Raw genomic sequence first — 14469 nt, 5'->3', positions numbered from 1 at the left:
GGGGCTGGCTGGCATGTGGTGCTGGGGGATTGAACCGTGGTCCCTGTGCTTCGCTGAACTTGTTCCAAGTAGGTGCCCTAGACCACTGAGCCATCTCTCCAGCCCCTATTTTATTTATTTGATACACGGTCTCGCTACCCAGCTCAAACTCGTAGTGATCCCCTTGGCTCAGCCTCCCCAGCGCTGGGATTATAGGCACGCACCACATCTGGTATCGTGGACATCGTTCATATCAGAGAATCGAATGCTTGTCCTTGTGCTTTGCTAGGCAGGTGCTTAGACCACCTTCCCTATCCCCAATTACCAGCTATATTGACAACAGGTCTTTGGGAACCGGTAGCTCCGGCTCACCTGTCCTAAGGGCCTCCATTGTTTCCAGGTGTCCTCTTTCAAAGAGGCCAGCAGAGCAGGAAATGGGCCAGACTGTTCTATGACTGCAGCTGGCAGGCAGTTTGAATCCAAGAGGTGGCTCACTCTGGCCCGGACCTTGGAACATGACCCCTTCTAGGACCTGGAGGATTCTTTTATGGTGAAAATAACAGTAACAAATTGTTGCTTTTTTAAGTACTGAGGGGTTGAACCCAGGGGCACTCTACCATTGAGCTATGGTCCCAGATTTTTTTTTTTTTTTTTGAGACAGGAGCTTGCTAAGTGGCACATGTGGGACTTGTGATCCTCTTGTTTCAGCCTTCCTAAGTGGTGGAAACAAAACCAGCTTTTAAGAAAAGCTTTTAGGGCTGGGGGTGTAGCTCAGTGATAGTGTTTTCATTGTGTGCATGTGGCCCTGAATGCAATCTCCTGCACCACATACACTGCCTTTCATTTTTAAATTTTGAATTTAAATGACATATTCATATGAAAGGTAATGAATCTGATACCCCCCCCCCCTTAGCTTCACTGGAAGGTTGGGATTGGGAGCACGAAGGCTGGGTTTCAGGTAAGCTTGACTATGCGCTCTATATTAATTAATAAAACACAAATAACAACATCGGGTTACTATCCACAGCTTAAAAAGTTGACACATGTGTAAAAAAGATAATACATATGTAAAAATGACAGGGTTTTTTTGCACAAGATACAAGTGGGAGATACCAAAATGTCTTTGGGCTTCCTGAAGCTGAGGGCATTCCAAAATTCTTATTTGCATGCTCAGACACTTAATTACTTTAATTAAGTCACTGCAGGTTGAATCAGAAGATCCTCTTCTTACATAACCAGAACTTGGTAATCATTGTCATTTACAAGAAGTAGGCCCCCTTCACACCAGCCCCTCGGGAGCTGGATCTTACCCTGCAGTAGGTAAGGACTCACCGCCCCCCATGATTGTCTCTTTGCAGTACCCGCAATGGACCCCAGGCCTCCCGCAAGCTCCACAAACTTTGCCCTACCACTGAGCTACTCCCCAGATTCCCTGTTTTTCTTTTCTCCCCCACCACTTTGCATTTCTTAAGAATCACACAATGGTTTCACTACACTCTGTAGTGTTAATTTATATTTTAAATTACTGATTGCTCCCTACCCCCTTAGCCCAATCCTTTTTTTTTTTTTTTTTTTTTTTTTGCAGAACCAGGGATTGAACTCAGGCCCTTGCGCTTGCCAGGAAAGTGCTTATTCCACTGAGCCATCTCCCTGGCCCCGCCCAATTCTTTTAAAGGCAAAGACAACAGAAACAATTCTGATCCGCTGGTCCTCTACAGTGAGCTTGTAAGCAGGCCTGAGGAGGGGTTGCTGGGGTTTAAGCCGCTGCACCAGTTGGGAAGTCCGACATCCAGGTAGATGTTTTGCCTTATAAAGCAGTATGTAAATGTGTAAAAACTTCTGAAACTTATTGGTAAATATTTCCTTCTCTTAAACTTCTTTGAAAGCAGCAAGAGGGCTTGGGGTTTGTATTCTGATGAGCTTTGGACATTTTATCTGCGGAGAGGGAGGCAGCAATGTGAACCTCACAAGGCCGCTGTGAGGCCCTGTCAGTGCAGCCTCGAGCGACAAAGCCCCACTAGGGCCCTGTGCCTCAGTCCCTTTTCTTTCCTCCCCTTGGGCCAGCAAACAGGCTCAAAGGAAATATGCTGCTCTCAAATGGTTTTGGGGCCAAAGCCTCAGATATGAGAGGTAACTAATGACAAAACCATGGCTAGCATTCGGGCTTCTCTCCAGACTCCAAACTGCGAATTTCCTGGATCACACCCACTTTATCTTTTCTTTTCTTTCTTTTTTTTTTTTTTTTAAAAAAAAAACTCTTTTGAAAACCAGTAGATGAACTCCCTGCATCACACATCTGGTAGATCTGCTCTCTGCTTAATGTGTGTTGGGGATGGAGTGAGTGGAGAAAGCCTGTAGGAGAAGGAAAATGCGATATTCTGTCCTTTTCTGCTTTTGTGAATGATGCCTTGATAATTACAAACTCCCGTAAGTTCCATTTCCACTGAATCAGGTATAGACACAAGCACAACTTATAAATACTCAAAAGCTCACGTAGGACAAAATAAACTGCTCTCTGCACTTGGCTGTAACCACAGGCTTTGGAGAATACCTGGGGTGGATGGGAGGGTCCAGAGATGTCATTAGGGACAACTGCTTTGAATAGCCAGAAAATCATAAAATGTGTGCAATAAAAAGGATGTCAAGGGTTCAAGCTGAGGGCACGAGGAAGGACCAAGCTTCCAGTGTGGGCAGAGATGGCCAGAAACTGCTGTTCTGGCAAATGACAGGGCATTTTTTCTGTGTGACAGAGGGCTGCCCACCAGAATAAGATATGGTGAGACACCAACACAGAGCCCACGTATGTCCCCTTTCAGCTGGGCTCTGGGAGGCATGGACCCCCACACAGAATGGGGTGAAGGACTCCTCCAATTCAGCAGAGGCCAGCACATGGAGAGCTCATTATGCAAGGAGGAGCCAGGTGGTGCTAGGACTGGACTGGGGATTCTGCGGAAGGGCCCCAGGCAGGAACAAATTCTCGGGTGGTGGACATTGGGGCATGGAAGGGATAAGACACAGACTTCCTGTGGCCAAGCTGTGAGCAGCTGTTTGTGGGAGCCTGAAAGTACATTTGCTACTGGGGCCCAAGTCCTTCACAGAGACAAGCTGTGTGGAGCACTGGGTACACTTCCATCTCAGCTCTTTCCTTTCCAACTTGGGTCCAAGAGAGCACTCCAAAAAAAAAAAAAAAAAAAAAGAGTTGCATTTGGTTGTTGCTTTAAAAATGGAATAGCTGAGATACACATAGAATAGCTGAAATAGTCAATCAAGAAAGGAAACAACAGTGGTGAACTGGACAGGCGGAGGATGGTGTTCAGCCAACCATGAACCAGCTGTGTGGGCCTCGGCAAGTCACGCATCAGCCTCTCAGCTGCTTCTGCAACCGTCCAGAAAATGGGGCCCAGCCTGTGTCATTTGGTAGGAGGGAGGAAGCTGGAGCAGGTGAGGCGGGGACGATCCTGTCCAGGTCCAGTCCTAAAGCCTCAGCCTGTCTACAGCACACCTCGCCTCTCAGCAAGCCAAGCATTTCCAGTTAGCTTCTATCATTATTATTGTAATTTATTGATACAGGGTCTTGCTATGCAGTTCAGACTTACAGTCATCCTCCTGTCTCAGCTTCCCCAGTGCTGGGATTAGGGGTGCACCACTACACCTGGTTTTGGTGGCAGCATACTGCACCTGGTGTTCCAGGGCCAGCATGGTATGTGGTTCTGGGGATCAAACTCGGGACCTTGTGCTTGCCAGGCAGGTGCTTATGTCACCATGCTATTTACCCAGCCCAGCTTCTGTCATTATTGACCTACAGGCTCTATGGTTGGTTCTACATATTCATGAATATGGGAATGTTAAAACATGCAGGATTTCAACTATTCATAGGTCAGAAGTATGCAGAAAAAGAAACTGCATCTGTACTGAACATGTACAAGCATGTGTCACGAGCCCCTACAAATGCAGTACATGAACTATTCACATAGTACTTACTCCATGTCAGATGACAGTAAGCCAGAGGTGCGTACATGTCTATAGGAGCATGTGTATAGCTTCCCTGCAGCAAATATTATGCCACTTAAGGCCAGCCAGATAGCTCAGCAGACTACAGCATCTGCTTAGGCAAGCACAGGGACCAAAGTTCAGTCCCCGGCACCACACACTGTGCTAGCCCAGGGTGGGCTGAGCCAGCCAGAATCCAGGTATCACGGTGTACACTGGTAATCCCAGCGTGGGGGAGGCTGAAAGCAGGAAGATCACCATGAGTCTGAGCTGCGTAGTGAGACCCTGTAACAACCAAATATATTTTAAAAAAATTATGTAAGAGGCTTGAATATTAGGGGTTCTGTATTCCCGGAGAACCGCTAAAGAGCACTCTGAGCTCAGAACACAACCTCCAGAACCCTCTGAGATGAGGAGTTAGAATAGGATATTTCTTTCCCCACTCTGAGAAACCTCCTTCCTTGATTTTTGTTTTCTTTTTAAATAGTAACAATACCACCGTGATAGCATACAGTATTAAAAGACAAACAGCAGTCAGGTGCAGTGGTGCATAGCTGTAATCCCAGCACTCTGGCAGGCTGTGCAGGAGGATCACAAGCTCAAAGCCAGTGTGGGGAACTCGGTGACTTAGGCAAACACTGTGAAAGAAGGGGTATGGGGAGGAAGGAAGGAGAAGAAAGGAAAAAGTAGGGTTTCAGTGTGAACATCCTGGATTCAATCCCTAGTACTAGGGAGAGAGGGAGAGAGAGAGAGAGAGAGAGAGAGAGAGAGAGAGAGAGAGAGAGAGAGAGAAGCAAAAACAAAACTGTCAAATAGCAATCCCCTGTCAAAGTCCTCTCTGTCTCAGCTTCTCATTACTCAGAGAAAGTTATTTCCCATTTTGTGGCTCTCTCTTTTGGTATTTGTGTCCATTTTTAAAATACTTCAGTTGTACAACTAGTAGTTCATGCTCTTTGGATTTAGACACTATTTAAGGACACCTTATTATGGAACATGAAGAGACTTGGCTATATACTCCCAAGGATCTTCCTATAAAGCAAATATTTTGCTAATCCCCCTGCCTGAGAGCCAGAGTCCAGCCCCTGGGCCTGAGGACAGCTGAAGCATCGACGACACTTGACTGCAGCTTCTGGAATATCCGGCTCCAAAGTACACACACACTGCAGCTGCATCCTCCCGAGAGCACTAAAAACCACCCGTCTAGCTCCAAAGATGCTAGTCCCGTTTTAACATGATTTTTAAGATTCTGTAGCAGTCGTTAAATCACTGAGTTTTAATGGACCAAACTTTACCAAAAGAACTTGGAAAAACATTTATATAAAGCAGACATCACTTGCCTATAGCCCTAGCACCCTGGTGGCAGGAGCAGGAGGACTGCAGTGTGAATCCTGACTGTGTGACCTCAGAGAGACCCTTTGTCAAAATAAAAAGTACAGGAAAAAAAAAAAAAAAAAGAGTTGGGGATGTAAACTTGGTATAAACGCACTGGAGTCAGTCCCCAGGACTACAAAAAGCAAAGTGAAACAAAACAAAAACAGCAAGAACCCCTTAAAACTGTGTACCCTTTAAGCTGTCCCTGAAAGTGAGAAACAGAGCAAATGAAGAAAATACGAAGACCTTGGGCAGGACACACGAGATCTGGGGATCAGCGCCTCATTCACTGAACACCTACAGAGGGACGTCTGCCAGCCTGGAGAGACCACAGCGACACACAGCGTGCTTGTAGCCCACTGGGAGAGTATCCACTCACTCAGCAAGTGAAATATGAAAGAGAGAAAGGCAGGCTTTCAAAGGGCAAGAGAAAATAAAAGTGCTATCAGATTTTAAAGGAGAAAGAACAATTATAATTGGGTGAGGGAGGAGTAGGAAACGGAGGGCAAACAGCCCCAAACTTAGAGCAGGTACGAGTCAGCAATTTCTGGTGGCAGCTCTGGTAAGAAAGACACAGGCAGGTTCCTAAGGTGTTTGCCTCCAGGAATGCAGCTTGCTTTCCCATCCTGAGAAGTCAGGACGACAAGCTGGGTCAGGGGAGAGCCGCGAGGGCTGGGAAGGCGCAGGCATGGGCAGCACAAATGGAGAGCCTCTGAACCCATACGAGCACTCCACAGGGCAGCTACAGAAGGGCACCCTCTTCCTCTAGGGCCAAAGACCCCAGGCGGGGGATATAGCCAGCAGCACAACCCCTGCCGGGCAAATGCAAGGTCCTGAGTTAGATTTCCCAAGGAAGGAAGGAAGGAAGGAAGGGAGGGAGGGAGGGAGGGAGGGAGGGAGGAAGGAAGGAAAGAAGGGAGGGAGGGAGGGAGGAAGGAGGAAGGGAGGGAGAAAGGAAGGCAAGAAGGGAGGGAGGCAGGCAAGAGAGAGAGAGAGAGAGAGAGAGAGAGAGAGAGAGAGAGAGAGAGAACGCCAGCCCAGACTCAGTCTTTTCTAAGAGGTTATTCAGCTCCTAGCTCCCCAGGCTCAAGGGCACAGGCCTGGCATCAGCTTGGCTCTGGTGAAGGCTGCACTGCAGATGGCATCACCATGGCAGGGCCGGGCGAATGGCAGAGTACATGGTGAAATGGGAAGGCCATGCACGCAAACGACTCTCTCAAAAATGAACTGGGGGTCACACGAGAACTGTGTAATCTCCTCTGAGCACAATGCCCCATGACCTAAACCCTCTGGTTACCAGGGTCTACCATCTCTCAACATCGCCACTGTGGGTATCAGGCTTCCAACACAGGAATCCTTGAGGTCACAAACCACAGCATTCCCAGCGTCACGCACTAAGGAATGTCTATGCTCTCACATCCATGTGGATGTCACCCATAGTATCCTGTTTCCCCCCTTGTTCCATGCCACCTCCTGAAACAGGGAAGCCCTGGCTCCGGTGGCGGAAGTAGAAAAGATACACCCCTGGTTTCTCCAGTTACAACTCCAAAGGTTTTCCCTAATTCTGGTCCATCTTAAGTTGCAGGAGGGTCTGATCACTATTTATAACCCTTCTTTGATAAATGAGTTCCTAATTCTAAACATCTGTCTTCCCAGTAAGTTTCAGAACACAACAAAACCTGGGAAGCTGTAGACTACACAGGAGATGAAGTAGTTGTTCATTTCCTTGCTTTCTGAGTTTCAGAATTATTTATAATCTTGAGCAAGAAAGCTTAGTAGCAAGGAGCCCACAAACAAATGGGATGCTGGCAGGTTAACCACCCCCCCTCCCCCATTTTCCACCAGTGCGTTGCTAAGGGCCAATGGTTTTTCCTGGGGAAGGAAGGTAGCACTATGAATAGGTCCTTGTTTGTAAACAAATGGAAGCCAGGCCCGACAGAAGATGCAATTTAGCAAGGGGAGCTCTTTCTCCAGAGATGATCCAAGTATCTAGAAGCAACAGGCCTGTTGCTCAACTTTGCAGGCATCCTGCCTTACCCTAAAGGATGAAACTTAGAGGGATTCTGGCTTCCATCATCCCTCTCCTCTCGCCCTCTCCTGATTCTATAAATCACTTCTGGCAGGTAGCTGGGAAGCAGCTGCGAAGGGACAGTTTTGCTCTGGAGCGCAGGAAGCCACCTTTTAACCCGCCTGCTGTTGTTTGTCTCCCAAAACGTGACAAAAGAACAGATGTAAGCAACATGCCAACTGCTGAGAGGATCTGCTTGGAGCACTGGAGGAAGCCTGCGCAGACCCATGCCGCACCAGGGGAGGCCAGCCTGGCCCAATTCCTGCAGCCCTAGGAACACAGGCATGCATGCTCTGCTGCTTGGGATGGGCAGCGCCCAGACAAATCACCACTCACACGCTTGCTTCTGCAGTGGTCTCTGGGCTCCCTAATCTTAAAGCCCTACCAGAACCCAGCTCAAAGGCCTGAGTTCCTGCAGGCCTCACCTCGCAGAGCTCCTTCCCTCATCTCTAAGCCAAACGACTCCCACAGGCCTCAGTCTGTAGGCCCCTCCTGTCCCAGGCTCATCTCTGCAAGGGTCCTGTTTTCCCAGTAAGTTTCTTGCTGCCAGATTGGAGCCATGGCTTGGACATCTTCTTATTCCCAAAGTAGCATGTTTTATATCACTAGCGGCAAATGACCAGTGAGCTGGGAAAGAAGTTTAAGGGGAAGCGCCCAACATTTTAAAATACTATAGGAAACAAAAGCTGGCTTATGTCAGTTTTGGGATAACTGGGTAACTATGAAATAGATATTAGATGACATGGAATTCTTATTAATTTTCTGAGGGGCTGAAAAAGGTGCCCAGGAGAATGTGTTGTTGCTTTTTAAAATTACCTTTGCTAGAATGTATTTTTTTTGAAACAGTTTGGCTTTAAAGCAAAATCGGAAGTGAAAGCTACAGTTTTTCCTTATACTCCTTCATCTCCCAGGAAGCGTCCAGTACCGAAGAATACAATTGTTGCCACCCATGAATTGTCCTGACACCTGCTTACCAGCCAAGTCCACAGTGTGCATTAGGGCTGGGCTCATTCTTGGGCTTGCACATTCTCTATGTTTGTGCAAGTACAAAGTGATTCGCATTTACCATTATACTACCATACAGAGTAGTTTCACTACCCTAAAATTCTTCTGTAAATGTCTTTTTTCTAAGGAAATACATGATGAAGAATTAGGGGAAATTTAGTTTCAGATGGATCAGCAAAAAAATTTGCGTCTGTGCACAGGGACTGCTATATATATTTAATTATATGTACTGGCAAGAACTAGGCAAATGTGTCAAAAGCGTTACAACTGCTGAATCTAGAAATACATCCATTGGTATTCGGTATGTTAATTTTTTTCCTGTTGGAAAGTTTTGTAACACAACCACAAAAGAAAATGGAAACCAAAAACAAAATCAGCATGCCGAATTTCATGAAGTAGGGTTTTCTTTTAGGTACCAACTGAAAGGTGTCACAAAAATGCATTTCTTACTGTGGGTCAAAGCTCTTGCTTGGAAAATGCTGCCTGACAGCCACTTACGGCTCCTGTACAGCACAGGCAGGCAACGAACTGCTGCTTAACTCACTACTAGAGGCACAAGGTTTAAGTGAAGAGGCAAGCTGAGAAAGAAATCATTTGGTCTCCAGTTACTACTTCCCATTGACTCAAGCAGTGTCAAGACAGCCAAGCTCGGGCTTCCTCCCAGAGCACATCAGGCCTGGCCCCAGCAAGGCCTCCCTTATCAGATGGGGATCACTCACCAGGAAGGGTACCTAAGGTTCCTCCCCACATTAGGCAGCTGTGTGGGAGCCACACAGGGTGACGACCAAATGTCTTGGTCTGTCTGGGATTGATGAGGTGTCACCCAGCACCAGGGACTCTTGGGTGCTAAAAGTGGGCCATCCCAGGCAAAGAAGAGCAGCCAATCACTGAATCAGAGAGCAGGCTCTGGATGGACCGCAGACAGATCCAGGCGAGCCACACTGCTGTGCCATGTGGCAGCTGGGAGTGGGCAGCGAGAGGAAGCCCAGCATGCAAGACCTGGGAAACAGCGCACATCAGGGTGACGGTGTCCTCACGCCCTTTGCGAACCTTCCTCTGCTCACTCGCCACCTAACGCGGAAAGCAGAGGACAAAGGAAACTTACTGTAAAAACATCGTCATCACCAAGCTCAGCTTCATTATGGATGGTGGAAGATGAAGTTGTTGAGCCTAGAAAGACAAAAATGCAGTAAAAATGTGTCTCCCACTGAAGTCAAAACCACTCATTCAGAGCGTATTTTATTTATTTTTGATGGTACAAGGGATCGAACTCTGGACCTTGTGCTTGCCAAGCAAGCACTTTTTCCACTGAGCTATTTCCTCAGCCTAAAAGCGTACTTTAAGGAAACCACATTCCATTGCCTTTGCCAGCAGATACCAGTCACCTGGAATTAAGTACTTCCATTTATTCATTGACTCTTGTCTGGAAATTACCTTGTGCCCACTGCTGGTCCTGGGTTCTCTCTCCTTCTGCACTGGCCACTAGAGAGGAAGCAGGCGGCATGCCTCCGCAGCGAATGGGAGGCCACAGCTCTAGAAAGAAAAGCTCTGGACTGGACCGGGATGGCTCCAGTTAGACCAGGCAGTCTCATCTGCTAATAGGAAGTTTGGTCTACACAGCTTGTATGCTGGCCTCCGGTTCTGAATGCAGATACTGTACTATGAACTCCAGACTGTGGGAGCCACTGCTAAGTGCCCTGGGCAATGGGCAAAGACTCTCTCTTTCTCTACTCTCTCTTTTTTTTAGATAGAGGGTCTCACTGTTCGGGCTGGCCCTGAACTCACTATGTAACCCAGGCAGGCCTCAAACTTCTAGTTATCCTCCTGCCTCAGCCTCCTGTGCCACAGTACCTGGCTAGTCATGGCACCTTGAACCCTCTGCTTTGGTAGCCGTGCTGAAGGGGAGAGTCTGTCTGTTTGTACCTATGAACTGCAGCCAAACCCACCACAGGGACTGATGGCCCGAGGCCCTCCCAGGCCAGCTCCGATGCTAACAAGGGCCCGTGTTCACCCTGGAGCAACGGATCCCTCGCCTGTGTGCTCTGGGTTCTGCCCAATAGTGGGTAGACTTGGGGCAACCTGAATCCCAGAATCCATTCTCTACTTCTGAGCCAATCCAATTGTCAGGACAAGGTGTAATCTGTCAAAATCAACATATAGAAATCTGGAAATGCTTGTCTTCCCGGAGCAGTCTGAAGGCCAGATGGGATCACTCCTCACTCTCCAGCCCGTCTCCTGTCACTCTAATCACTCTCCCGGATGTTCTGAATGTCTGGGCATCTATGGACCTGCCCGCCCCTCCCCAAGAAACCACAAATATATGAGAACAGATAATTGGAGTTAAGAAAGAATCCAGAACACTCCCACAGCCCCGCAAGGACCCCACAGCCCCACAAGGACCGTGGGGACAAGCTCAATACCTTCTATAAGGTCTTCGATCGCTTTCCTCACACCCCTGTCGAAGGCTCGTGCGTCAGCAGGGCTTTGGAAAGTCAGCCCAAACTTCCTGTTATCAACCTTCCAGTGATGGAAGGTCGGGTTGGCTTTAGTGTAGACCAAGTCCTTTCTGACGTAGCATTCCAGCACCACCTGAAGGATTGAAACACAGGCTGGTTACCTGCAGAACAGCCGCGATGGGGTCTGCTTACAGAAATACAGTCGCGAACAGTGAAGGGCAGGCAACTGGCACATTTCTGCTGCCCCTCTGAGCTCTTGCGAACCCCACCGTTCCAGTGCTCCTCGCCACCTCCTCTCCATCATGCCCCTTGTCCCTCTTCCTGCCCCCACTCTTGCCCCAGACAGTTATGCTGATGGGTGCACAGGTATCTGTCGCTCACCCTAAAGTCAACAGGGTCAAAAATTTTTGGGGTACAAAAATCAACCAAGTGCTGAAATCTCTACCACCATCTCCCTTCCCAACTTTTCCAAATCTGCCAAAGCAAGCCCTTTTCTCTAGTTCAAATTTTCTGTGGTCACCTTGGTCTCCTCTGCTTTCTCTGTCTCCTTGTATGCTTAACCAACAAGTTCATTTCTTTTCCCTAATGTCTTTTACACCAAATCCATTTCAGTTGCCACTACACTGATCCAGGACTCTACGAACTCTACCTTTGGATAATTAGAATGATCTCTAAGTTTCTAACTATCTACTCTCATAACTGGCTTCTGCTAAGCTAGAACTTTGATCTTTTTTTTCTCTAGGTCAAAATCCTTGATCTTTTTATTGCTAAGATGGAAATAACAAACTTATGAATGAGAACATGCTCTGAAAATGGAATAAATGAGAAACCTAATGGCCCCACTCATTCCACAGCATATTGTCATCATTTCAATGAAATATTGCATTTACCCAGTTTTTTTTTTTTTTTTTTTTGGCGGAACTGGAGAATGAACTCAGGCCCACAAGAGCTTATTCTACTGAGCCATCTCCCTGCCCCCCACCCCTTTTTCCTGTATTTCAGAACAGGGTCTGCAGGGTCTCACTACACAGATCAGACTCATAGTAATGCTCCTGTTTTCAGCCTCTCAAGTGCTGGGATTACAGGTGCGCGTCACCACACCCAGTCTTACCCAGTTGTTCTTGTTACCTTCACTGTTGAGTACCTGATTTGACATCACTCTAGTTAGTTCCATGTGCAGGAATCTTGTTCCCCTAACTAAAGGTCAAGACATAAATAACTCACTATGTCTAGTACAGTGCTCTTGGTTGAGACACCAGAGTTTATGGAATGCTACAGAATAACAGCAGCACTGCAACCGTGTGATGTAAAGTTCATTCTTTATTCATATAAAACCCAAACTGTTTACAGCATTTCTTCACATGGCTTCATTATGAACACGGCAATGGCCTTTTCTTTTCTTTTTTAGTTTGAATAGCCTTGGTCTTATTCTGGAAAAGCTTCCCAATGAACACCGTGTGATCTTATTAATTTGTGCTTTATGAAGGGGGAAAGTAAAGGCTCGCCTGAATGAATGTAAATTTAAAGAATGTGCTTAAATGAGTACAAACTTCAAGGACACACCAAAGCAAGAAGAAATTAAATGCTGCCTATCAGATGTTCTTAATAAATAAGTTAACTTAATAAATACTAATACTCAACTAGCAGTCTTGAGCAGTTAACTTTATAACACTGGATTCAAAGAGGACAACAGTCCCCTTACACAACTCTATTTATGATTAAATTGCTTATTATGGACATTTCCGCCTAAGAATAGTACAGTGATTACATGTGAGCCCCAGCCCCATTCCAAATCGGGGAAATCCAAATAACCAAGGCTTTAACTAACAAATGTTATCTATTTTAGTATTTAATAGTCTCAATTCAAAGTCTCAAAATAAAAGTTTTGCAGAAACAAAGACTCAGTTTTTCCATACTTTTAGAATGAAAAAAAAATTATCTTTGGTTGACGGGGCCAAACATTAAAATGATTTCAAAGATATATTCTCTTGGAGAGGTTTAAATAAGCTCAGCCCCTGAGCATAGGTGAGGGAGAGCCGTCAGGTATCATCTCTTTATGTCCCCTTGAGCAAACTGACATCACCACACACCTAAGTTTAACAGCAAAAATGAAGAAGTTCAGATGCTTTCACCATCATGGCAGAGAAAGCCTTCTGAAGCTCTGGTGTTCACGCAGTTAGGCATCAGCTTAAAACTAGTGGAGGGCTTTAACAAGGTATCTTTAAACAACATGCAGGTGAAGGAAGAGTGACTGTACTCTTGTTGGGAGACAATGGACACAAGAAATACTTACTGGAAGGTCAAGCAACTCAGATGAGGACGGGAAGGCTCTCACCTGTTGCCCCTTCTCCCCTTCAAAGCCTTAGTTTCTGGCATCACCCACGGCCAGACCCACATGGAAGTTTAGTGTGAGTGCATTTAAGCGTAGCTACACTTACACCTATCAACTGTTGTGCAATTTTCCCTCTATCTTCCTGGGTCTAATCCCCAGCATCAAAACCCAAAAGCAAAACCAAGAAAATGCATCTTAGAAATAGGAATAGAGAATATAGGAAGAGAATGCATAATGGCTCTTTACAGTGTTACTTCTCTGTACAGATGCAGTGGGGCTTATTCAACCTCTCTCCATGCCAATAGGCATTAGGGTTATCTGAAATTGATCACTTTATTATTATTTTTTTTTGGCGGAACCAGGGATTGAACTCAGACCCTTGCGCTTGCCAGGGAAGTGCTTATTCTACTGAGCCATCTCCCCGGCCCCTGAAATTGGTCACTTCATAGACAACACAGCGGCCTCCTGCCTTCCACATTAACAGTTCTCAGAGTTTGGTCAGGGGGCCTTGGGAGCCTGCTCCCACCTCCAGGGCCCTTCAGAGCATTGAGATGGAGGACTCTCTTCATCAGCATCATAAGGCAGTTCTTCCCTGTTTCACAGTGCTGACCTTTCTCTGGGTGGTGAAAGCAGAAGGAGCACGTAACTGCTCTGCAGAAGCATGACTCAAGGCCGTGTGGTGGCACCAATGTAGCCAGGAGAGAATGGAGACCCTTTGCTCACAGTCTCAGAAATACTAGTTTGAAGCAGAAATACGACCAGGGATTGCCAGGCAAGTGCTTCTTCTACTGAACTATCTCCCTGGCCCCTGAAGCAGAAATATTCTTAAAGAGGTAGCACTTACTTAACTAGACTTAGGTCACTGAGCACACGTCCTTTACGCAGTGGGCTGGGGAGTGCACAGAACTGCATTCTCCCCTCGGGTCTGCATCTGCGCTGGGCTGGCTGAAGGGCAAGAAGCAAGCCTGGCTTCCCACAGAGGCGCGGCAGGGACAGGGCAGCTCTTCCCGACAGCCCTTTTTCCCGCTGCATGTGGGGCACCTGTCTCAAGTATGGGCTGGACTGTTGCAGAGAACTGTGGGCCTGACTAACTGCCTGTTTCTTCTCTACTTCGCTTCTTCCGTAGCACAGGACACTGAATGAAGCCATAGCCCCAGTGCATTTTTTAAGTTCTGAGACAGGGTCTTGGCTAATTTGCCCAGGCTGGGCTTAAACTCATGATCCTCCTACCTAGGCCCCCGCGAAGGATGGAGATTACAAGTGTGTGC

At 47.0% G+C, this 14469-nt stretch overlaps 1 protein-coding gene across 2 annotated transcripts in view; it reads right to left on the bottom strand.

Moving 5' to 3' along the window:
* The window catches only part of Spred2 (sprouty related EVH1 domain containing 2), a 121404-nt gene that overhangs the window by 15307 nt on the left and 91628 nt on the right, over positions 1–14469 (bottom strand). For both annotated transcript variants that reach the window (XM_023720862.1, XM_023720861.1), the window contains 2 exons: positions 10834–11002; positions 9519–9583 (listed from right to left, as the gene is read on the bottom strand). In XM_023720862.1, coding sequence (XP_023576630.1) covers positions 9519–9583; positions 10834–11002 — 234 coding nt within the window. The remainder of the gene's footprint in view (positions 1–9518; positions 9584–10833; positions 11003–14469) is intronic.

Source organism: Octodon degus, unplaced genomic scaffold (assembly GCF_000260255.1).
Source record: "Octodon degus isolate 3935 unplaced genomic scaffold, OctDeg1.0 scaffold00078, whole genome shotgun sequence".
NCBI lineage: Eukaryota > Metazoa > Chordata > Mammalia > Rodentia > Octodontidae > Octodon > Octodon degus.
This window is presented reverse-complemented; position numbering and strand designations above follow the sequence as displayed.